The sequence below is a fragment of the Neolamprologus brichardi genome, chromosome 9 (assembly GCF_056152115.1).
Source record: "Neolamprologus brichardi isolate AB-2024 chromosome 9, ASM5615211v1, whole genome shotgun sequence".
Lineage (NCBI taxonomy): Eukaryota > Metazoa > Chordata > Actinopteri > Cichliformes > Cichlidae > Neolamprologus > Neolamprologus brichardi.
The window spans coordinates 11,571,600-11,596,891 of record NC_142112.1 but is presented as its reverse complement, the minus strand read 5'-3'; the positions used below and the strand labels follow the sequence as shown (position 1 = coordinate 11,596,891).

The 25,292-nt window shown below is 43.8% G+C and overlaps 1 protein-coding gene across 2 annotated transcripts; it reads right to left on the bottom strand.

Moving 5' to 3' along the window:
• On the bottom strand, positions 1-23,624 carry jcada (junctional cadherin 5 associated a). Of its 2 annotated transcripts, none has more exons than XM_006804509.2 (5): positions 23,355-23,624; positions 11,826-12,353; positions 8,410-9,363; positions 4,032-7,603; positions 1-2,283 (listed from the first exon to the last, which is right to left on the bottom strand). In XM_006804509.2, exons 2-5 carry the CDS (start codon positions 12,197-12,199, stop codon positions 2,249-2,251), a joined length of 4,935 nt encoding a protein of 1,644 aa, XP_006804572.2. In that variant the 5' UTR covers positions 12,200-12,353; positions 23,355-23,624; the 3' UTR covers positions 1-2,248. The 2 variants fall into 2 exon arrangements, with proteins under 2 accessions (XP_006804572.2, XP_006804573.2); XM_006804510.2 differs by having other exon boundaries at positions 4,032-7,597.
• Between the last annotated feature and the right edge of the window lie 1,668 nt (positions 23,625-25,292).

Here is a 25,292-nt window from a genome sequence, read left to right as displayed (position 1 = left end):
TTTCATGCAAAGACTTTTATTTATGAACAGTCTGCAGTACTGTACAACAGCACAAACTTGTCTGTATTTCTGATCATTCTTAATGATCATAGCAAATATAGACAAATACTGTGCCTTCAAAAACAGTTCCCTTTTCACAATAATCTAAAAATACCTTGTTCTTTTTAAATATGTAGCTTAACTTTTGAAAATAAAATATACATTATATGAAATATAACAGTTGTTTATTGGATAGACTATATTGTACCAAATGCAATTATATGCAAATACACTTTCTCTCTGTGACTTCTTACGCATTACATGCACAAAAAAAGAGGAGGGGGAAAAAAGATGCAGCGCATACAAAAGAAGCTGTACATACCTCTGTATGAAAATAGAAAATATCAAAGCAAGATGTGCACCAATAGTCTAGATTATGTTACAAAGAACTCGCCGTACAAAAAGACCTACAGGAATGACCAGATAACACATTACCTGGAACACAGAGGTACGGGTACTGGGTTGTTTTAACAGAACAAAGACAAAACCTTGTTTTTAATGCCCTGCCGATGAATTCAGGGTCAGAGCCACATCCGAGAAAGTCTAAAACCAGATCCCAAATACAACTGGATCAAAGAGTGACAGGGTCATACAAGCAAACCAGGAGTTACAGTTTTAGCTTGGAATTTTGCCATTAAACCCAGTGAGTGTTGATGTCCAATGCATAGCACAAAGTTCGGTTTGGTTTGTGTTTAAATTTCTCGTATTGCTACCCCATAAGTGACGTGAGTCTGAACCAAATTGCCAGTTACGCCCACAACTTACAAAGCATTGATATGTCAGTGTTAAATTATTGAACATGTACAGATACTGTGATTAGTATTCCAACATCAATGTTCTGTACAGCATCGATATTAAGCGTCTCCGGCTTAACATCATTATTATTGCCAAAACACCTTCATACGTCTCCAATGTCATTTAAAATAAAATGGATTTGCTCATGTCCAGTTTAAATAAGCACACAGAAAAAGTTCTCCACAAAAACAGCGTGTACGAGGCACACTGCTACATAGCTACATCTATCATTTCCTGCAAAAACAAAAAGCACTTCTGAAGTCACACATAAGGTAGGGTGTGAGCAAAAACAGCAAAGACTCCACAAATTCCAGGAAAAAAAATATATGTGTTGAGATTTCTTTAGGAACAACATGAGGATTAACGAAAGACAGTCCCGGTACATGTCTCGACTGCTGATGCTGAGACTCGAGCGGGGAGGGTGTGAAAAGCGAATCCCTCCCAGTATAATCTCTGAGTATTTGCAGAGATTATCAGGTGCTCATAGGTAACATAAAGCCAATAATCTCAGCTGTGCAAATCTAACGCTTGTACCAAAAGGTAGAGCCTTTAAAGCAAATGAGATCAGTGCCTTGAAATAGAGACTTGCTTCTGAAATCATTTCACAAACACCCCTGCGTGTGACAACTGTATTGCTCTGAGTGAAGCTATTCAAGGACCACAGTGTTTCTCTATGCAATCCTCTCTCGGTACATTCTCTATCACACAAATATAAGAATAAAGAGCAAGGGCTTTCCTTACCGGTAATACACCCAAACACTACAATCCCCCAAAAATCTACTCTTTCATAACATACATAAGAAAATATACATTTCTTCAGCAATTAAATGTCTTAAATTGTTGTTGTTGTTTTTTTAATATTCTTAATAAAATCTTATAACTCTTTCTTATTTACATTTGGTTAGGTTAATACTGATTGTAATGCAATACTGTCGCCTTCATGTGTGTCTGTATGTTTTTTTCTGTTACATTTCTTTTGTTTGTTGAGCAGAAGCACTTTTACATTCATATTTCAACACCAGAGCTTGCTGAGAAAGCCCCGAGTGCAGACGGGAATAATGACATGCATTCCTCCAAAAGCAAAATAAGACAACTTCAAAAGGAGGAAGTCCTCTTGCTCGAGCAAATAAACTAGCTGAGAGGTGGAGAGAGTGGAAGGATGACAATGACGAGACTGAAAAAGGCCTGGAGAGTTGGCACCCAGCAGTGCCTTTATTTGGCTGTAAAAGAAAGAAAGAAAGAAAGAAACTCTTGCAGCACCGGGACAGTCAGTTCTGTGAGAAGTCATGTGTGACATTACTGGAGGGGTCACAGCTGACTGAGCCAAGAGGTGAGATGAAAGCCTTTGTTGCTGGAAAAAGCTGTTAACTTGACAAAGACTGATTTCCACAGTGGTGAAGGCAGTGGTCAGAGGTTACACCCTCTCCACTCGACTGGGGTCGTAAGAGTCTGATGAGAAAAGAGAAGGAAGAAAAGATGAGACAACACCATCGAAAACAAGACATATCGGTATTATTTGCTCTCACCTCAGGGGACCTTAAAGGAATAGTTTGACATTTTGGGACTGTTATAGTGCGTCTGTAACAAACACATTTATTCATGATTTCCTAAAGAGGAGTACGGTAACTGGAACTACGCAAGACACTTGTGAAATTTTGTAGGTGTCACTGACAAAATAATAACAGCCATGCTTGATGATTGTTGTGGGCCAAGAACTTGCTGCAGATTTATGCTTCAGGAGGAAATCTACGCCGTGACTTACGGCGTAACCGATCTCTATAGAAACGTAACTGCGTGTTGGGTCGGTGCATCCCGCAATTACTGTAATTGGCCTGTTCATTGATTCCTCCTGTTTATTTCTGTCAACTTTTTAAATGTATCGGCCAGAGACCAACAATTACATCGTCTCAATATGAGGAAGAATAATCATAGCATCAATATAAGAACTTGTAATGTTAGGAAATTCTTGAGGGGAGATTTGTTTGCAATGAAAAAACAAAACACTGACCACAACAAAGAGCGGGACCCACGGGAGGAAAATGACCTAACATTTTATTTGTTTTTACAGGCTGGCACTGCATATAAAACACTGGGACACGAACACATGACAATTAACACATATTAAACCCAAACAAGCATAGATGACAGCAACAATGTCATTTATGGCTATGTCAGGCTGCATCGCAGGGTCTACAAAGCCTCCCTAATGACTTAGCTTTACATGTAGATCAGGGGTAGGCAACTCCAGGCCTCGAGTGCCGGTGTCCTGGAGGTTTTAGATGTGTCCATGATCCATCACAGCTGATTTAAAGGGCTAAATGACTCCTCAGCATTTCTTGAAGTTCTCCAGAGGGCTGGTAATGAACTAATCATTTGATTCAGGTGTGTTAACCCAGGGTGGGATCTAAAACCTGCAGGACATCGGCACTCGAGGCCTGGAGTTGCCTACCCCTGATGTAGACTGACAGAATTTATCTATCAGCTCTAAAGCTCAGTAATTAATACACTATATCTCCACACAGAAGTTCAAGCACTTTGTGAATTACAGAAAGTGTTAGTGAAGAAAGTAAGAAAATAAAACAACGTGACGCTATCCGACAGGGTTTGATGTCATAGACCAAACCTGTGCTCGCTAAATATAATTAGCATTTTGGTTTTTAAAAAAAGTTAATTTCACATCTCTGTTTCTGAACATGTTAAATAAATGAGACACGAGTTGTTCATTTGAAGTGTTAAGGATGTTAGTTAGGCTAGTTCTTTCCAAGGCAGGTTAGCTATAGCAAAGCTCGATGTTTCTATGCATGTAAAACATGCCGTAAGCGTTATAGTGAGATATGAGATACACAAAGTACAAAGCTATAGCTATAAGACATCTTACAGGAAACAACTAGCCTGGCTTTGTTCAAATATAAAAAACAGTCTTAACATAACGGTGCAAACTTGTGTCTTTCTGTGAACTCACATGCACTCCTGGCTACACTCTCGATGTGCTTAACTGCATCTTAACAGATATTTAATGGTTATAAAGCTTCTCTTCTAAATCTTTCTCCCAGCAGCCATTAACAGTAACATAATCAGCAGTGTACCTACTTGTAAATGGTTAATAATCACATGTGTATAATATACTGAGCATGCTTTATTCAGGAGGGAAAATAGGCATATGAAAAGGTTGAATCTAGCCACTGACTTGAACCCACCTGAAATGGAGAGCATTTCCTCATCCTCCATATCTGAGGGGCCACAGGTCCCAACGCTGTAGTTAAGTGGCAGCGTTATTTCTCTCTTGGGAACACTGCGAGGTTTAGGAAGCAGAGGAGGCTTCTGGAGCCTAGTGCGCTGCTTTGGTTTGGGTAACTTTCGCCCACCGGTATCTTGAGTTGTCTCCGCTCTGCTGACCCCTGCTGCATTCAGTTCGTCTTCCACTTTATCCTTAGAGTTTTCATTGTCTTCCTCCACAATTTTCAAAACCACTTCTTCTTCTGGCTCTTCCCTTTTAACATCAGTTTCTACTTCTTTACTTCCTTCATGGTCTGCTGTTACCACAGTCTCAACATTAATCCCTTCAACCTCGTCTTCCTGTCTCGGCTCTTCCTTACACACCCCTTCATTCACTTCATTTGATCTGCAGTCTTCTTCAGAAACTTCCAACTTATCATGTTCACTTGGTTTTTTCTCCTCTTTTCCTTCTCTTGCCATTTCCTTCTCTTCCGTTTCTAATTGTTGCTCGACTACGTCTTCTTTTGTCTTCTCCTGAACTTCACATTCCTCTCTGTCTTCATGTATCTCTTGCGAGTACTCTTCTTCACCAGACCTGATGTCTTTGAGACTAAGGCGTCTTATTCGAGACACAGAGTCCAGTTCTTTCAGACGGGCCATTCTGTCTGTTGTTGACCTGCCCATACAAGTAGCAGATGAAACCGCGGTAGAGTTCAGCTTATCTTGCAGGGATTCGATTAGTTTGCATGCTCCACCTCGCCCCTTTTTCTCCCAACTGCAAATGCTCAAGGACAGCTTCTCGTCGGGGCTGATGGGCAGAGACAGGGGAAGCTTACTTGGTGGGAATTCGGGCAGGTCTAATACTAACTGAGTCTCTGTATCGTCATTGTCTCTGCCATCACTGTGATCATTGCTGTGCTGTTGCCTGTTATCTTCTTCTTGTACTTGTTTATCCATACCTGATGCTGTCTCTTTGAACTCTTCTTGATCTGTACCTCGGACAACCAAGGACTCCTCTTTCACTTGCTCGCACTCTCGTTTCACTTGCTGTGTCTCATCAGTTGGGCTTTGTCGTTCCTCAGCTGCAGTAGTTTCTGCATCATCCTGGCTGTCATCAGACTGCCTGTCAGCCACGCCTAAAGCTTCCACTGGAACGGCTATACCCAGGATCCGCGCCGCCCTCTGTTCGATGGACTCATTTTCAGGGATTCCTTTTGCGCATTTGACCTCGTACAGGTTGCTGAGATCCTCTGCACGTAAAGCATTGGCTTTCTCTTGAATCAATAAGTTCTCTAGGTGCTTATCTGCTATTGTTGACTCATTCTTGTAGGTCAGTGGCTCCGACATGGCATATCTCCTATCGCCATCATCATCCTGAAACACAAAAGAAACCTCCCTGGTCAACCTTGTGATATGTGGTGAACTGTCTTTCTGGGGCGATTTGCTGCTTTCACTCCTGGTCCTGCAGATGGTTAAATTCACGTCTCCCCTTAATGGTGGAACATTGTTTGATTCAGCCTTTCTTTTTGCATTCCCCTCGGTTTCAAGTTCATTATTTGAGTTGTGCTCAGGGCTACACCTATTTTTAAGAATTGCTGTCCTCGTGTCCCAGGAGGGCTCCATCGACTGAGTAAAATCTTTCTGATCCAGCGGTGAGGGGACTGAGAGCGAGCGCTGCACTGGCTCCCCGGGACCACCGGGAGTTTCAGTGTACACAGTTAACCCCACATCTTTCAATAAAGACTCTTGAGGGACTGGGATATCCTGTCTATAGTGGCGGTTAGACTCATTGTGAGGGGGGAGCGAGGACAAGTTGTCTCTGCAGTTTGAGTTTGGGTGAACTGAATGATCATTGGTAGCTGGTATGTTGTTGGCCTGTGATCTGGAAAAAAAACTCCTCATACTCATGGACTCTAGGTCAGCAGTAGATGCCAATGACTTTGATCTGACTTTTGTACTGTTGGGCTTTATATTGTGCAATGGTGGAAGACTGATTGCTTCCCTGCCTGGTTCTGGACCAGCAATAAAGTGTGCTCCTGAATTAAACCGAGCTAAACTCTTATTCATCCCATCAAGATCACCAATGCACTGAGCCACAATGGGCCTCTTGCTGATTGTGTCTTCCATTTCCTTATTGATGCTCTCCAGTTCACCAATAACATCACAGGGTCGTCGGTTCACTGGCTTTAGGAGAAACTGACCAAAGACGACTTGCTCTGCAGTCTCTGGGGTGCTGTTTTTTCTCGGAGATGATGGTTGCTCGTCTCCCTGATTTTGAACCTTGGGTGGAGAGGACGGGCCTTGCTGCGCGGGCTGAAGGGATAGCGGTTCTGTTGGGCTCAGGCTGAGGCGGGAAAAAGCGCTGTTGCTGGAGAGATGAAGGTTCTTCTGGCCTGCCATCGGATAGCCATAAGAGGAGCTGTTGTCTGTCACCACGCCAATATCCGTGGTTGTATTTGAGGCAGACTGAACAGGTCCCTGCCCACCCGGAGGGCTCTGGGGTTCTGGACTTTTTACAACTGTCAATGGTGAGCCGGTCTGAGTTTCCTGATTACGGTACTGGTTTCCAGGCCAAGACCCAGCATAGCACAACTCTTTATCTTCATTGGCTTGAAGTGTCCAGGCATCTATTATCTCCTTCCTTAAAGGAGCTCTCTTGTAATTCCTCAATGAGGATGTGCTGCTGGTGTGAAAGCGAGAATAATGGGATTTAATAGGCATCTCGTTCACAGACTTGCTCCTAATATTGGGGCTCTCTTTGAGGCCTACAGCGAATGTCTCAGTGTTGGTGACGGTCAAGCTCGGTATTGTCTCATTGTTGTTCTGATCAGCTCCAAAGTCTTTGTTAATGTTAGTCGGTGTATGAACAGGGACAGACACAAGGCAGAAGATGGTCTCACTCACTCTTCTCTTGGTATTCCTATTGTTTTCTGGCCCTGAATCTGGGGCAATTTTCTTCACTTGGGTGATGGTTTCAGAAAAGACCTGGTCTGAGCTGGAGCCCTGACGAGAAGAAGATCTTGTTAACGGGGTTTGGAAGGCCGAAGAGGGCGAAGGAGGAGGGCGTTGGTTTTTAGGATATCTGTTGTTGCAGTTTTGGTCAGGTGCTGGGAAGTTATCGACGGTCTGTTTGTGCAAATTGCTGTGCCACCTCTTATTGTCATTGTCAAAGTCGCTAGAAGATGTCTGGTTACCGTCATCGGCCAATTTGGCAGCGATGAAAGGCCCCAATGGAGGGGGCAAAAAGGCACTGTCGTCGGGTGCAGGTTCCGACACGGTGACGCTGGGAAGCTCGTTACGAATGTGGCGAATCTTATCAGCATCCGTCAAGGAGTTGCCACCCAGGGCTGAAGAAATATGGCGGATACGGGGATCATCAAAGGGGATATACTGGACCCCTCCACCAGGGTGCTCTTGGGTAGTATACACAGGGTAAAGTTGCTTCTGGCTCCTCTCTCTCTGGGGATCAGCCCACGGACCTATTGGATGTCTGGTGAACCAGTGAGATCCATCTGGAGCAACTTGAATGTGCTGGTACATCTCTCCTCTGTACCTACGAGTTAAAACAACAAAGTTAACCAATACGGAGATGAACATAAAAAAAACAACCTACTGGCTTCAATATTAATTTGTGAATAATTACTAAACTATTACTACATAGCTTTGCTCCAGCTTTTGTATAGCAGGTCAGAATTATGAATCACAAGGTAAATTTATTTAATATTTACCAAGTACCACCAAAAGGACAGAAATTGAGCCTTTTGACAGAAATTAAAAAGATGGAATTATGTTCTGGGTGTGAAAAGTGATACAAGTGTATGAAGCAGAAACAACCCTTAGCACCCTTGATTTATGACCTCAGTAAACACTTAATGAGTTTTTGGTTGCTTGTTTCAAGTCTTATTAAACACAATATAATACTCATTTTGTAAATTATGGTCCCCATTGGAGTCACAGACAAGTTTAAATTGGAATATGCTCGTTGGCTAACGACTTGTAATTGACAAGTTGAGAGCTAATGATTGCCCAGTTTCTCAGTAAGATTTAACTCTCATGTGACAAGTCTAGTTTTATGACCCCAAGTTTGTGACAGTAAAAATTATCAGTTGAAGGCTTCATATTTGGGCTTCCCTAACCAACGAATGACGTTAGAGTGGCTACCTGCTTTTAGTCTATGCATAAAATGCATGTCCTACTTAAGAAAAATATGTATAGGAAGTGGTATCAGATATTTCCTTCTGACATTTTTTTCTTACAAAAAATATCGACACATTTTGTCATGCTTGTTTTCTGCTGTAGGGTACTTTACAGCGGGGAACATTACAGTAGGGAACATAAAGCTTCTTATCATGTCCATACCTGTAGTCAACAGCAATTTCACCATATCCCCGCCGCCCTCCTCCCATTAAAGGAGCTCTTTTATATGATGGGGGAGGGATGTATCCTGGAGGTCCAGAGTCCTGTGCAAAATAGTCCAGTTGGGGGTCACCTGGTCTTGATATGGGAAGTGGCGTTCTGTCCCTGGACTGGGGAATGGTTGAGTCTCTGCCAGACAACACCTCACAGCTTCCCCTGATCTGCTGGTGCATCTCATAAGAGGGAGGTCTGGGGGGTCGGGTGAAGCGGGGCTTTGGTGTCATTGAGAGCTGGTTAGCGCTAGCTGGCCTGCCATTCTCTGGCCAGCGCGGTGCTCTGTAAAGGTCATGGTGTAAGAATGGGTTGCCATTGACCCGTCTGTACAGGTCCTGACCAGATGAAGGTATTTCCACAAACTGCAGACTTTCAGGCTGTAGCATCCTGGGCAGGGACTGGGATTTGGCTTTGGTCCTCGGGTGGACTACCATCCCCTCTGGTGTCCTGGCATGGAGCCGTTGTTGCTCCTGTGTCCAGCGCTCGCCCTCACTTTGTGACAGCTGGCTGCCAAAGTTTACAGCTGGACGCCACTCATCTGTCCCCAGGCTCTGACATTTCCTCTCAGTCGCCATCCTCCACTGATGGAGAGCAGCCTCCCTGTCTCTGGATCGGACCTGAGCCTGGGCTTGGGCCTGGACTTGGGCCTGAGCGTGGGCCTGAGCTTGGGCTTGGGCCGCCCATCGCTGCCTCTCCTGAGCTGCCCTCTGACGCTCCTCGGCAGAGAGCTCTTGGCCTCTTGCTTGTTGAGGCCTGTCTGGTCTGCTGTAGCCCCCTGGTCCCCCTCCATGGGGATCTCGGAAGTCAGCATAATCCAGCAGCACAGTGAAGTCCTGGCCTCTCCTCCGCCAGTAGGACACATCTTTGGACTGAGACTGAGGACCTCTGGTGCTATCACAAAACCTGTGACGAAACACACAAAGGCATCCATATGCTTCAAGTGAAATGCTTGTAGAAGAAGAAACAACCCATAGCTCAATAAGGATGAAACAGGATGAAGAACTGGGACAGAAATAACAGATGAAGAATAGAAATAGAAGTTCTGTGAAATTCATAAAATTCCCTTATCTGTCAGTGAAATTGTTTAGATAAGAAAACAGGAGATACTTCTGAACACCAGAGACTACTTCCTGTTTAAACTGCCAACACTGGAGAACCTGCAGTGAAGCCAAAGCTAATGATGTTAAAACTTTTTTATTCATTCAAAATATTTAAAATGCTATAGTTAGTAGTCTTAATGAGAGGTGTTTTAAAGGTAGAGGGTGTTATGTAGGGAAAAAACTCACACTGGCTTTAGCTAAGATCATATATATTATTTATAGAAAAACTAGTCATATATTTAGGTACTAGGTAACCAAGATTTTAACTCTTTTTCTTCCCTCCTTTAAAGAAAGTGTCTCCCCAATATCTGGCTGTAGATGAAGTAGTTTAGTTATAGGGTAAGGCTCTCTTCATGATCCTTATCGTTATAGTTGATTTAGAGCTAGGCCAATGCAATACTGCATGACATACCCACTGAATAAATCTCAGTAAAGCTGGGCACTAAAAAGTAAAATATAAGTGATATAAGTAGCAAATTTTTATTAACAATTTGAAGAGATTCAATTTTAAAAAAGGAGCACATTTCCCACTAGATGGAGACAAATGACTATGAGTAATAATGGAGTGTTTGGTAATTGTGATTTTCTATGGGGCATAATGAAGATGTTACACAATGACAAGCTGTGGCTGTTAGTCCCGGACGTCCTCCGAAGCAGATCAAAATGTAGAGGATGTTTCACTGACAGTCTTTCTACAGCACTGCTCGTTAGTCCTTAATCTAAGACAATGGGCACGGTCTAAATGCAACGACGGCTTCTGCTGGATCTCTGTGAAGATGTTTGACGACAGACCCAACAGACAACAAGCCGCATTTGGTCCCTACATGCAGCGGGATTGTTTCAGCCTATTTGTGGAGTGACAGACTGACTGACAATGTAAACAAGACGCAAGCGCATGTGTAGTCCCCCTCGAGGCCGAGGCCGGCGAGCGTCCTTGACATTTCCATCCGTGATCATCACTGGTCACAGACGTTGGCTTGAAAGAGAAGGAGGGGAGGGGAGACTAGCCGTGGCAGTCTGCTAAATTTGAGGGCATCTTGTGTAAGATGAGTTAACATCATTAGGCTAATTTGGTCTAAGTAGCACTGCTGAGTGGAAGTGCCAATAAAGGCCCGTTCCTTATCTAAACCAAAGCTGCCAGGCAAAACAGATTTGCATGAGGAGGAAGAAAAGAGGGATGAGCAAACAACGGACTGAAATCGCAGAACATATGTCTTTGCGATTCCCTCATTCCCAGCAGAATGCTCTGATAGCACTGGCAGAGCAGCGACATCAAAATGCGGATTACTCATCTCAAAGAATAACACCAAAAATGAAAAACAAAGAAAAATGCCACAAACACAACTGCTGACATTATTCAAGGTCATTTGACTATTTCGAGATGCTCCGTCACTGACTGCTGGCTAAAAAGGATTATGGGGAATCATCCAAGCAAAATGTAAGGAAAAAGGGGGTTGGGGAAGAGATCTGACAAGCCTGTCTAATTGTGTGGACAAGGGAACAGCTGTATTGACTTTGTCTCAGTTACAGCACACTAACCCCCAGAACTGGTGCAAATAGGCAAACTAAACAATCCTGTTTTCAGGGGAAAAAACGGGCTGGCTGCAGCCTGGCGATATCTCCGGAAATATCATAGGTTCTAACAGACCTTACCCGAGAGGGTTTCACTTGCATAACTACTCCAGACTAAGCTAAATATAGCCTATGATCCATATACATATTAAAATAAACTATATGAATACTTTATAATTGATGAGATATGCATTACGTAAGCAGGTTTAATGCCTTTAAAACAAGAGGAAGCCAGTAAAGTATACTTGATATGTACAAACCTGGCATACAGAAGGGGGTATCCTGACAAGCCTGGCAACCTAAGTGTGTGCGTAAGACTGGGCATGCTCAAATGGGGCACATAGGTTTGGCCAAAAGCTGTTTTGATTACAACTCCAAGGCCCCATGTGGCAGATTAGACTCCAGCACACATTATCCCTCCTCCCCTCGCCCAAGACTTGATTGGAAAGAGGAGGCGAGAGGGAAATAGAGATGAAATGAGATGAAGTTACACACAGGGGGAAAACCGGCAGCGGTGTTAGTTCCATTGAATATGTACTGCAAAATCCCTGTGCAAAACTCTTTGATGACTAACGTCATTTTAGAAATCTCTTCTAAGGAAACCACAACATCAAATGATAAACAGTCAGGACAAAAAGAATCAGTACAGGACATGCAGAAAGACATCTAGACAGCAGCACATCTGTAGCTTACCCACTGTCTGAGGTCAGCGACTCTCCCAAGGAGTGAGTGTCAGTTTGGCACCGGTTCTCGCCATCCCGTCTCGGCAGGCTCCTATCCCTGGACTCGTTGTTGTTGGGACAGCCCCCAGCATCGTATGCTCGGGGCTGCCTGGTTCCGCCACCATTCCCATAGGCCACTACGGGCCCTCTTTCATAGCCATTTACTGTCCTGGGGCCAGACCTGTTCTCTAGTATTTCATGGTGCTTGCTGTAGGACGGTGGTGAGGTTGAACGGGGTTGGTGGGATGAGGGAGCAGGGGCTGGGGTAGGGGTAGGGGTGGAGGAGGTGGCATGCTTGGGCAGCTTATATCCATGAGAGATGAGGAGGTCCTCCACGCTGTACATGGTCGCATTTGTTAATGCTGGTGTGGTTTCGTTTTTCCTCTCTCTGCTTTTTTTTCTGAGAGAGAGGAAGGTAGGTCGGTTGTCAAGGCGTTTCTGCTTCTTCCCTACGTGCAGCGGCGGGATCACCGGCACAGCTGCGCAGCTGAGGCCATCACTGGGAAAAAAGAGGGAGAGAGGGGGACGGCATGAAGACACCAGAAGGAGGACAGAAAAAAAGAAGGTGACGATAAAACCATTATCCCCGCCACCCGTGTCCAGTTTTTGTTAGGGTTCCCGAGCTTTGTGAACATTTGAAGGCACAAAATGAAGAAAAAGAAAATGACCCCAAATTCTGAGTCGCCACGACAAAACCCAGCCCAGCCGCCTTCCCAACAGCCATTCCTTCCCACCTATCTTCTCCGGTCCCTCCTAGCAACAACCCCCTTTTCATTTCACTCAGACATCATCAGCACCGAACCGTCAATGCTCCAGAACTGATGGTGAACCGGGGCTACGCGAACACCCTTAAAAACAAGCCGCAGTCGCATGTTCCTCAGCGGGAAGAGGAGTTCAGGGGGCTGCTGGCGCTGCAGTGAAAATGCAAAATGTCACTGTTTACAGTAGGCTCCCTGCAGACTTCCATACAGTCACTGTAAGGTAGCTGTTAGCAGCCCCTTCCGCTGCTTCATGTTTTGCATCAATGAAGCAACTGGGGGATTGTATTCCTCTCTCTCTCTCTGCCCGCCTCCGCATCTTTTCTCTCCCCTGTCATCTCAAAAGTATTTTCTGGTTCTAGAAGAAGAGGACATGCTTTTAGACATGTGCCCTAAATAAATTTCCTAGTTGGGAGTAGTCGTTTGTGTACTCTTAAGCTCTGTACAAAAATCATTAGAATTTCATATGATGTCAGATTTTCAGTCTATGATTATCCTGGCAAAGGAAATTCAAATCCATCAAGCACAAAAGTGTGCTGTTTTTAGAGAAAAGCTACAACTTAATCTTATTAGTTAAATTGTTATAGAAAAAAAATAAGCAGGGAAATTAAAAACACAGGGAATTGCTATGACATGACACCAACCTATGTGCACTACTTAGTGTGACTTACTGCTACATGTTCATCAAGGTTCATTAGGATTCAGTGCTCTGTTGCTGGTATATATAAATTACTTAAATTAATCTGTCTTCATGCTGTAAATGTTAAATAAACTCCAGTATATCTCTCTGTTACTGTCCTCTCTCCTACCCTGTGCAGAGCTACACACCACGCAGTAAGTCTTATAGACGGTGCAGTATGTCGATAGCCCACATTACCCCACGTTTACTCGGTATGAGCATCACAACTGTAAGGCCAAACTGAAAAACCCTTGGCTGTATGGGTAAATTATAAACGGGACAGCCTCAAAACAGTGTGTATCAAAAAGTCTAATCAATCTACAAAGAGCTTGAAACACATTAGAAAAAGCAGATTCGTGAGTTTCACGTGTTTGCATGTAGGTAGCATACCAACAGCAGTGGCTGCAATGACTCCAGACATGTTTGCATGGAAAACTTTATATTCAGCTTTGTATTTTAAAATTTACCACCAGCTTCTCTGCCGAGTGAGCGAGTGATTCTTTCTGATGCACCCTGAATAAAAAGTCTGCATATACTTGTAACCAGGTAACCAGGTAATACGCAAACAGAAAAAATACTGGTATCAGCTGTAGGCCAAATTTTTATTTTAAATATCAACATCAGCCCAAAATTTCACAACAGAAGCATCCCTCCTAAGTATAACAAATAAGCAGACGTTAATGTTGCACAACATTTTTGCTAAAAACCAGTAAGGAAGCAACCCAGTAAGGAACTGCAGTGCTACATTCACTTTAGGCTAGCTAGATGAGCTCCCCCATGAAAGTACCATTCTCTGCAACCTTTTAAACAGGCAGCAGTGCGGGGACCCCCGGGGGAAGGTTGGATTTAACGTTTTAAGAATTGCTTTCTGCCCAGCAATCATTGTATCAGTATGATGGGCTTATGAAGAACTGAAATGATAATACCCAGTGTGCATCTGCTCGTGATGTAATGCCCTTGATGAAGTCATGTTTGCTGCCGTGTCAACAGGACAGATGCTGCTGCGGCCCACTCATTCAATACTTTCTGCTGGAACAGACTGCCAACAACCTGGCTGTCCTTAATAAGAAATGGCATACAGGAACAGCGCCGTGTGACTCGTTGCCAGAATCAAACGCAGTTCAGACGGTTTTAAGATCCAATCACTTTATGATTCTTAAACGGCAGAGCCAAATTGCTTGTTTTCACTTCTGAAAGACAGAAGGCGATGCAGCCTTTCCGAAATGTATTCAGCTGCAAACACATTAGCATTTGTTTTGCTCCATAGAATTTGTTCAGCCATGATCGTCACAAAGAGATTAAAAAAAAAAATCCTTCTATAAAAGGAGTCCTGACTCAGAGGACAGCGTCACCACCCCTTCTCCCTCCTTCTTGTACCTGAACTGTAGGAGAGCCTACTAGGTGATTAACAGGATCCAAGACTGTGAAATGCTGCTTTCTTTGTATGTCTGGCCCCCTAATACGATTATATTTTTCCATTTAAAACCTTAAACCTGTTAGTTTTGGAGGATTGACTCTTGGCTCTTACCCAGTTATTACTTTTATTGAGTTTAACTCTTTCCATTTGTGTTTTAGGGTAATCTTCTCAAGAAGGAGCTGGGTTTGGAGTTTTAGCTACTTGTGAGCAAGGTCAGTGCAAGCGGGCTGTCAGTTTGCTTCGTTTGCTTTCAAGCGAGCAATGTGGACCTAGAACTTTAATTCAACCTAAGCTTGGTACAGGTGTTGCAGAAATAGCATAAATGCCAGTAAAATGCACACTAAGATGTTAATATTTATGACAGCTTGTCACTCATGTGATGGGCCTTTTCTTCTGTGCTTTAAATTGAGAATAACCACCATGCCTCCCCGCAGCCTTGCAAAGGCCCATATCAGAATCTGCAATCTGATTGGTATCAGTACCCTTTCCTTCCTGCAGCTCAGGCCCATCCCTCCAACCAGGCAAAGGCTTAATTAATTAAAGCCTTAGGCCAAGGGCTAATATGATCATTCATTTTTTTGCTATGATATCTGCATATCAACCAAGCTTAACTCAACATCCATATGCTCAGTAATCTATCTTAATCCTCAATCTGAGGCTCTCGGTGTCAGCGCTAAATGAAGATTATCTGCATCCTCAGTAAAAGTGAGGATTTCCTACAGTAAAGTGAGCTGCATTCATTCAGTCCCTCTAACCGTCCCACCCCACCATGTCACCAGCCCTGCTTCTTCCTTCCCTCCCATGATGGGCTCTGTTTAAATGCCACTAATTCTGTTACGCAATGGAATTACTGATTTTATGTCAAATAAAACCTTGGATTTGAGAACTGGTATGCAACAATGGGCAGCTTTCAACCCCCAAAACACAACAACATTGTGTTTCACCACAATGCCTTCTTATGTGAAAAAGACATTGGTGTTGCAGCCTCTCGGATTTGGCAACTAGAAAAAAGGGCTGATCGGCTGTATTTTTAATGGCATGGCTCACTCACAGAGAGAAAATTAATGATATAGTTTATGGATAACATGTGCTGCTAAAGTAAGCTAAAAACAAGTGGAAACATATAGGGACTGGCATTCTCATACCACCCCTCATACTATAAACCAGTGGTCCCCAACCTTTTTTGTGCCACGGACCGGTTTATGCCCAACATTATTTTCACGGACCAGCCTTTAAGGTGTCGCGGATAAATACAACAAAATAAAACTAGTACCGGTACCGAAAAAAAAGAAGATTTATTCATAACACACCTGAAAAGACCCAGGAAAACTGAGTAAACGATAAAAACGATAACAAAATAACGCTGAAAACCGATAAAAACCCTGAAAACCACACATTTCACACCTGAGCCTCAACTCTTGCGGCCTAGCACCAAACGACTCACGGACCAGTACTGGTCCGAGGCCCGGGGGTTGGGGACCGATGCTCTAATGGTTTCTTAAGGAAGCACCCTCAAGTAACCATTACAGGCTGCTATAAACTACTACTGTAGCATCTTTTGTGAATGATAGAAGAGGTCAATTAACATACAGTTGGTGTCAGAAGTTCACATGCACTGAACATTTATTTGAAACGTTATTTTTCCAGGGTGGAATTATTGTGTAGTATACATCTTTAATGACTTTTATAAATAAGAATTGTGTGTGTGAACAAATTTGAATTTATTTTTGATTATCTCTAATTCGCAGGGTCAAAATTATAAATACGGGCTCAAACATACACAAACGCTGACTCACACAAAAAGCAGTGGTGCTGAAGGTTCTACAATGTCAAGTCCAAGGCTTGTTCACGTCTCATTGGTGATCATGATCAACTACAACTGGTAGTTTCTCTTTTTGCCAGCACTAAATGGATTGACCAGTGAGGCTGGATTGGATTGACTCAGTCAACAATGGGAAAGTCCATTGAAGGTTTCTTGGAGCCATTATTAAACAACTACTGATTCAGAGACCATCGGTTCAAACAATTGTACATAAGTACCAGTTATTTGGATGTCTCACCACTTTTCCAGGCGCTATACTGTCAACATCAGATGAGAGGAATGGTTGGGATGTTCAGAAACAATGCAGAAAAGCACAACAGCTCAAGCTTGCCTTTAAGTAGAAAACAGCAGCCACAGTAAAATAAGTTTTACATGAGAGAGTGCTGGCTAAGAAAGAAACCAATGCTCGAAAACCAAAACTTTCATGCTCAACTCAATTTTGCAGCTGCCACAAATGGTCAAGCCAAATGCCTTATAGAGAAAACTTTTATGGTCAAACAAGACGAAGACTGAGCTATTTGGCCACAAAGACGAGAGGTATGTTTGGAAGTATATCGGTGAGGCTTTCAAAAGTGAGATCAATGAACCAACTGTCAAGCTTGGTGGTGGAAGAATCATGCTCTGGGGCTGTTTTGCTGCCAGTTGTAGTGGTACATTGCACAGATTGGATGGAATAATGAAGAAAGACTACTTCCAAATACTTCACTTCAAATCAACAACTAGACAATTGAAATGTATTCACAACTAAGTCTTCCAATAAGACAATAATCCCCAAAACACATGAAAACTGGTTTTGGAAAGGACTAAGGAGGCTAACATTAAGCTTCTGGAAGAGCCTTCCCAAAGTCCGACTTCAACTTTATTAAAATTTTGTGGACTACACTTAGGTTCATGCCAAGAAAGCAAAGTAATTTAAATGAACTATACCAATTCTGCCCAGAAAAGTGGCAAATATCCAGGCAAAATAATCCCAGAAGCATGCTGATGGTCGCTAAAAGTGCCTGGTCAAGGTGCAAATTCTAACTTGTTCACCTATTTCTTGATTTTTAAAGTCATTAAAGATGCACGATAAACAATCATTCCAACCAGTTCAAAGAAATCATTAAAAGACCAAATTATACTCATCACTGTAAAGAATCTCTATGATGAGAGTGTGTAAACTTCTGACCACAACTGTACACTGTTATTGAAAACAGGTAGGAGCATTATTCTTTTAGTTGAGTGTGTGGTGGCTACATTGGGGCGGACTGCAGGGGTATGACGGCTTGCAGGTTGACAGTTTGGTGTCAGCTCCTTATTCATGGCCTAGCTAAGATGGGGCGGGGAGGGAAGAAGAGAGGGCACACAATGCAGGACGGAGACCTAAATCAGGCCTTGAGGTGGACAGAACTGCAGCGTTAGAGGGTGTGACTAAGCATCTAAGCATAATCTAAAAAAAATAAACTTTACAGACAGTTTGCAGTTGAAGTCTGAAGTAGAAAAACAGAAGACTTTTCACATTGTGCTCAAAACCCCCTGAGTAACAGTGATTAAAGTTAACACAGATGTGTTAAAATAGCACATTCCTGTTTAAAATAAAGCACTACAGACAAAAACAAATCTGGATTTAACAGGCTCCAACATAAAGGCACCACAACAAAAGAAATCTCAAACACCAGGGCCTGGAACCAAAAAAGACGATAAGCCCGCTTCCTAAAATATTCCACAAGAGCCGCACCTCTCCAGCACATTGTTCCCAGTCTCCTTGGAACTATAACAACTGACCCGTGTGGGTGTGTTTTTGGCAAGTGTTTGGGCTGCATCTGTTAGGAGTGTGCATGCACGGGGGCTTCTCAGAGATGACGGCCGAACACATTCGGCAAACAGCAACGCCGTGCAGATTGTTTATCTATGTGACATCACCATGTCCAGCGGAGGGGCCGTCTCTCTTCCTGAGGAAGTGCGTTGAGTGTGTGTGTGAGGGGGGGTGGACGGACGGAGCAGAGCCAGCAGTGTCGCAAGTGTTTCCAATCAGGCGCTCGGCAGGCTCCTGTTTGTCCCAGGGAAAGAAGTTTGGAGGCGTTTTATTTTTTGGGCTGAGGCTGGAGGAATAAACAGCCCAAACGAGCCTGAGGCCATATTTCACCCACAGTGACCCGCAATGTTCCCCACATCATCAGGTAGGAGTGTAACTCAGCAACATGAAGTGTGGGCATATTATCCGGGGAGCTACGTGCCCTCTGGGCACTTGCTATCCTTTGGGAAAATCCCACTGGGCTCAGCAGCCACTAGAGTTTAGGGCAATTATTATCTTCTGCAAAAAAAAAAAAGAAAAATTACAGCTAAAAATGAACAAGTAAAGAAATGCTTGAAAGCAAGAAGATTATTACAAAACAAGAGCTCTTCACGACATTGCAACCCATGTGCTCTTTCCACAATGTACACCCTCCTAACAGAGAGGGAAGCAACAGACTGGGTGCTAGAGGTGGGCGGAACCATCCAATTATCGATAGTATCAATATCAGCGCTGGTGTGGGTATCGGATTGACACGAGCATGATACTTTGTTTCTATTCCCTAACTTCAGTACTCGCCCACTTAAATTCTTCTAAATTAATTATTTTTATGGAAAACAAAAATAGAACTCAAACTATGAAAAATGTCTGAATCCCAGTGTGTTGTCATGTCTATTTTGTTTATAGCTTATAGCAGATTTAAAGAGCAGAAGTTGGTCCAGTGTCCTTTAGAGACACGCACATTTACATTCCATGTCTCCAAAAGAACACTATTTCGGAAAATACATTTATTGGTCATTGAAACGTGTTTAGAATTTCCAAACTGATGATGATTCATGTCATAGGTCATGACACACTGTTCTCCCCTACTTAAGATGCCTTTAAAAGTTAAAAGTATCAGTATCGGCATCATGCAATACCGGCCCTGTATTTAGTTGGTATTGGATTGCAGTCTCGCACAGCACAACTGGGTGTGTTTACCCCAAGTCAATTATCTCACAAAGGAAAGGTTTTGCCAAAAAAAGCACAAAAAACCCCAACCACTAGCATTATTTTGTTTAGCATATCCCATGGCAACACTTGTTTTTGCTTTTGTGAATGGCAGCTCGCAGACAATAGCATGTGGACCGCTAAGATATTCCTGCTGCATTGCCGCGCTCCAAAACTTATTACAGTCAAACTCCGCTGGCAGAAAAATCAAAGGCAGGATGGGATGGAGAAGGGGAGTAAGGAGGGAGGACCAGGGGGAGGGTGGTGTTTTCACTCCACCATATTCCAACGCATCGGTGGTCTGGTTCTGATTCATTTCAGACGGTCAAGAAGTAGTCCAGCCAAACATTTGTTCAACGCAAAGACAACGTTCAACAACACTGGCTCAGGCACAAGAACAGCGCAGCTGATGGCTCATTAATGTACGAGGCAAGTCGAAAGGCGCTGGTGATGTGACGGTTATTATGTCAGCTGACTCATTTTCCATTGTGCAGTGAGGCTTAGCGGAGTTCAGCTCAAATGCAGTGATTTGACGTCACGAGATTCTCCTCGTCTGAATGCATACCAACAGTGGTATGCAAAGGGAGATCCATGCCAGAGTCAGGAAATGATCATAATTTCATATGCGAGGAAAGAAGAGGAAAAAATAAGGATTTCATGCACGTTAATCCAGAAAGCTACACAGCAGGCTTCACCTGCACTGAGCTATTCCCAACTCATACTCATTCTAAGCCTTGCCAAACTGGCTTCATGGTAATTAGTGTCTGTCAATGTCCGGAGCTTGCTAGAGATGACAGTGGTTTGGTTTATCAGCCAGCAACACAGTGATCAAAGGGTTAGCATGCTCTGGCTTTCTGCTAATCAGATGTGGACTGTGCATGGCTCCTGCTCAGCATCACAGAGGGAGAGGTAGCGAGCAGTCCTGCATAAACAGATTCATCAGGAAAGTTTAAGCACATCGCGTGCGTGTCACATTTTAAGACAGCTGATAGAATTGTGTTGACAGGTGACTGTGATGCACATCACAGGTGGGATGAAAAAGGCTCTCCCACACAAACGGAAACAGGAGTGCTGTCACTGGTAAATGTGGAAAACTGCTATGTAAACACATGAAAATGAACAGTCAGGGTTATCTCAAGGGCTTCATTGGCATAAAACCGACAGAGAAATCACAAAGCCGACACAATCTCAGGCCATCTGCCAAACATATGGGCATTCACCGGCTAGCAGCCAGAATTTAGCAATATCTCTCTCTCTCTCTCTCTCCCCCTATATATATATATATATATATATATATATATATATATAGGGGGAGAGAGAGAGAGAGAGTGCTTTCCAGATCATTTCATGCCTCTGATTCTCGCTCTGAGAGGCGTGCTGGCAGATGTCAGTATAGCTTTCACATGTTTCAGGCAGGCTTCATCCACCAGCCTCCTTCCCCTCCCGCCTGCGTCACCTCTGCTCTGACATCACATGTGACATCAGGCGAGACCTCAGAGGGGATCCCTGTAGCCGGGCAAACATTAGATGGCTTTCAAAGGCTTCAGCTGCAGCCACCCAATTGCAGAAAAAAAAGAAACAATAATTTTCTTGGCCTATAAAAGACGCTGGAGACCGACTGAGAGAGAGAGGGCAGGACTTGCTACTGTTAAAGACACCACAAACAATCACACACATACATACAGACAAGATTACTGAAAGAGAAGTTTGGATCAGTCCTGAGAGTTGAACTGCTACGACTCACTTCATAGCTGTGAGGGCCCCTTCCAGTTTTGCTGACCAAACCTTTCCTCTCACTGCTGGAGGGAATTAATGAGCTGCTTCCCTTCTTAATGCACTCCCTATCCCCCCACCCCCCTCACCCCTCCACTCCACACACACATACACACACCCTCCTCAGGGCATCTATCACAGCCTCGCGTTCCCACACCATCTCAAATCTCAAGGATGTGCAAAAGACCTACCACATAACACTCATGCACCCACGCACGCAGCCTTTTCTTCTTCTTTTTTTTGCAGTGTTTCGGCTTCTTATCTACAAATCCTGACACACTCTGAGGTCCAGGAAATGTCTTTTGCTGACATTTACTAACAGCTTTCGATAGAAACTCACTGACCTAAGAAAGACCTTGGCAAAAAAGAACAGATCACCCCTGCATAATGTTAATTAGCAGTTTGACAGCTGAAGTCAGGTCAGCTTAAATATGAGTGATCGGTGTGATAAATGCACCGTGATAAGTAAACTGTAACAAAATCCTGAACTTGGACTGGTCAGGTAAAACAGTCTTGGCAATCTGGCCCCTAGAGGTCTCTAAGTGACAGGAGGAATTTATGTGAAAGCCATTCTAAAATTAAAGCGGCAGAGCCATTGCAAACACTGTGACATAATTTAAGATGTATGGTTAAGAAGCAAAACACAGGCCAGTGTTTTATACTTATCTAGCCTTGTGGGCTATTTAATGGATTTACTCAATGAAAAACATTTAAGATCAACATCAAACAGTGGACCCCAAATCGTGTTATTTCCCAGTCAAAGTGACAGCAGGGTGGCTGTTTTGACAGCGCGTTTCTGCGGAGGTTATAAGGCAGTGCGTGCAGGAAGCCTGCACGGTGGGAAGGAGAAGAGAGGTCAAGCAGCAGCGGCAGCCACCATCATGCAAACACGCTGCAGGTGTGACAAAGTGACAACAAGCAAACATCAAAGCCGCCTAAACTTGACAGACCATTTGTCAGAGGCTCATTGCGCCTGGCTTCCGTCGCAATTTGGCGCTCATCGTACGTACGACGGGCACCGAGAGCTACACGCGTTACCGGACCCGAGTGCTGTCACCGTGCTGTTCTCAGAAAATGATTGACGGGCTCGGCAGGATGCTGCTAGCCCGTCTGGTTCTGGTGCAGATCACTGTGTGCCGTAGCATTACTAGCCTAGCCCAGAAACGCGCAGTTTTACAGAGAAAACAATTCAGCTTGTTTGGGGTTTAGTCATGTGAGCAACACACGAGTAGACGTTATAACATGACTTGAGACGTTACATGGATGAGTGGAACTCCTTGGCTGATTTCGGGGATCCACTATGCTGTCATCTTTTAATGGTAGCTCCGTTTTGTAAGTCGGGCTAATCACTAGGAAGGGGATACCAGCAGGGGGAAATTAGAGAAAAAGCAATTCTACAAGTTACAATTGCATATAAGTGATAGTTGTTTGGAGTAACGCGGGATGCCTCCCGAGCACCAGCCATGGCCTGCAGCGTTTTCGCTCAAGTCTTTAATTAGTGTTCCGGGCGATGGAAATGTCTGCGCGCGAGCTAGGACATTAAAAACTGCGTAATTTGGACGGAGTTTGGCCTCTGTTCCCCCAGCACGCGCGCAGAACGGCACATAGCGGGGCTAACGCTAGCCGGACTAGCTCCGTGAGCAGTCTTTAACCTTCAGCTGATAGGAGCGCGTCCGCAAACTGTGGCAGCCGCCACCGCAGACGCTCCAAGTTAAAAAATAAATAAATAAATAACGAGCTCCATCCTCCCACTCCTTCACCTTCCAATGCCATATCCTCGAGGTGGCCCGGCCGTTTGTCCCGAACCTCCTATTCCACCAGAGGAGGCAGACAGAGCGCCGAGGCAGCTGGATCAAGTTGAGGGAGCGCTGGAAATGTTGAGGGCAGAGCAGATGCGACTCTCAGCCGCTGTCTACTGCCTCACAGCAGCAGCAGCAGCTCGCCTCCACAGCTGCCGCATGTGTTGCCAAAAAATAGAAAGAAATAAAGAAAAAGCCACAACCAACAACGACCCCTGAGTCCAAAAGAATGCCTGGATGAAAGGCGCCCTGTGTCGCTCCACTTTTACCTGTGAAATGCGTCGTTGCGTTGCCGCCTAGTCCCCGGCGCTCACCCGTGCCGCTGCTCTGGACGGACTGAGCTGGGATCTGCTGAGGGAACAGCCCCTCTTCTCCACCAGCGCCGAGGAAACATCCCTCTTCTCTAGCAGGGAGGCAGCTGGAGACTGCTGAGCAGTAAGGTCACTTCACACTTAGGGTTTCAGGAGAAAAATAAAAGTGAATTCTCTTTTAAAGCTATACCTATCCATGCACATTAAACGTCACTGTGTCAGCCTCTGAAGGCGACTTGCAAACAGAAATATATGTGAGTTGACGAGCAACTCCATAAACCACAGGGGCGTTTCCAGGACTTATTTGATGAGGGGGAGGGGGGGCATAGGGGGAACCAAGAAGAAGCGGGGAGGTTACAGGAAGCAGCTTTTATAACGTTATTTTTGTGCCACTATTCTGAGTGCACGTAAAAAAAAATGCAGGTGCAAGTGTTGCATTTTGAGGAGAAATTTATTTTGAGCAAAGAAAAGCTAAATTTGAGTGAACAAAATTCATTGCTACGTGCAAAAAATGTATTTCAGTGTTTGCTATTGTCCACACACACACAATAGCAGCCCCTCTCGCTCAGTTTTTGCATTTGCTCGCAATGTGTTGCTCGTGCTCTCAACATTTCTGCCCGTGCACGCTCAACTCTTTCTGTACACAGTTATATTTGTGCCACAAAATCAGCCAATCACAGACTTGGATGCAAAAAAATCTGATTGGCTGTTTTGGTCTCCAATCAGCTCGAAATGACAAAATGCAACATCCCAGAATCCATTTTGTCCAAAACTCAAACGAGGCAGTGGCGGAGGAACACAGAGTGGCGGAGGAACACAGAGTGGCGGAGTTTGAAATATTACTCTTTCTGGTCACAAAATAAGCTTTTAAGATATTTTCATGCGAGAATGGTGCTGTGTAAACTTCAAATAACTGCTCGATTTATCAAGACATCACATATTTGCATAAGTGCTCTAATGTTTTCGGAGCGCGCACGGGCAGAAATGTTGCGAGCGCGAGCAATACATTGCGAGCGCGAGCAATACATTGCGAGCGAGCGCAAATGCAAAAACTGAGCGAGAGGGGCTGCTATTGTGTGTGTGTGTGTGTGGATAATAGCAAACACTGAAATGCATTTTTTGCACGCAGCAATGAATTTTGTTCACTCAAATTTAGCTTTTCTTCGCTCAAAATAAATTTCTCCTCAAAATGCAACACTTGCACCTGCAATTTCTTTTTATGTGCGCTCAATTTTTTTTTTTACGTGCACTCAGAATAGTGGCACAAAGATAACGCCATAGCTTTTGATCGGAAATAAATAGTGTAGAAACTTGGCTCTCTGTTACCCTCATACAAATGGTATTACATAAAAAGCAGCTGTGCATGACAGCCTGGCAATTAAGTACTGAATAATTAATACCTTATAGTCATACTACTAATACTTTTGATTTTTTTTTTAAGTTTAATTCAGTTTTATTTATATAGCACCAAATGACAACAACATTCACATCAAGGCTCTTCCTATTGTAAACTAAAGATCCTACAATACTTAAGAGAAAACTCCAACAATGACCCTTTGTGAGTGAGCACTTGGTGACAGTGGGAAGGAAAAACTCCCTTTTAACAGGAAGAAACCTACAGCAGAACCAGGCTCAGGAAGGGGCAGCAATCATTTGGGGGCGAGGGGAGAGAGATAAAAGACACTGTGGAAGAGAGCCAGAGATTATTAATAACTAATGGTGAAACACAGAGAGTGAAAAATGGTCAGTGAAGAAAGAAATCAAATTAATAATATGCAAGTTTTAATACCAAAGTATACCTATAGTAGCAAAGGTAAAAGTGTTCATAATGCATCACATACGATATAATAATATTTGAATCATAAAAATTATTAATTAATATAATCCAACATTAGT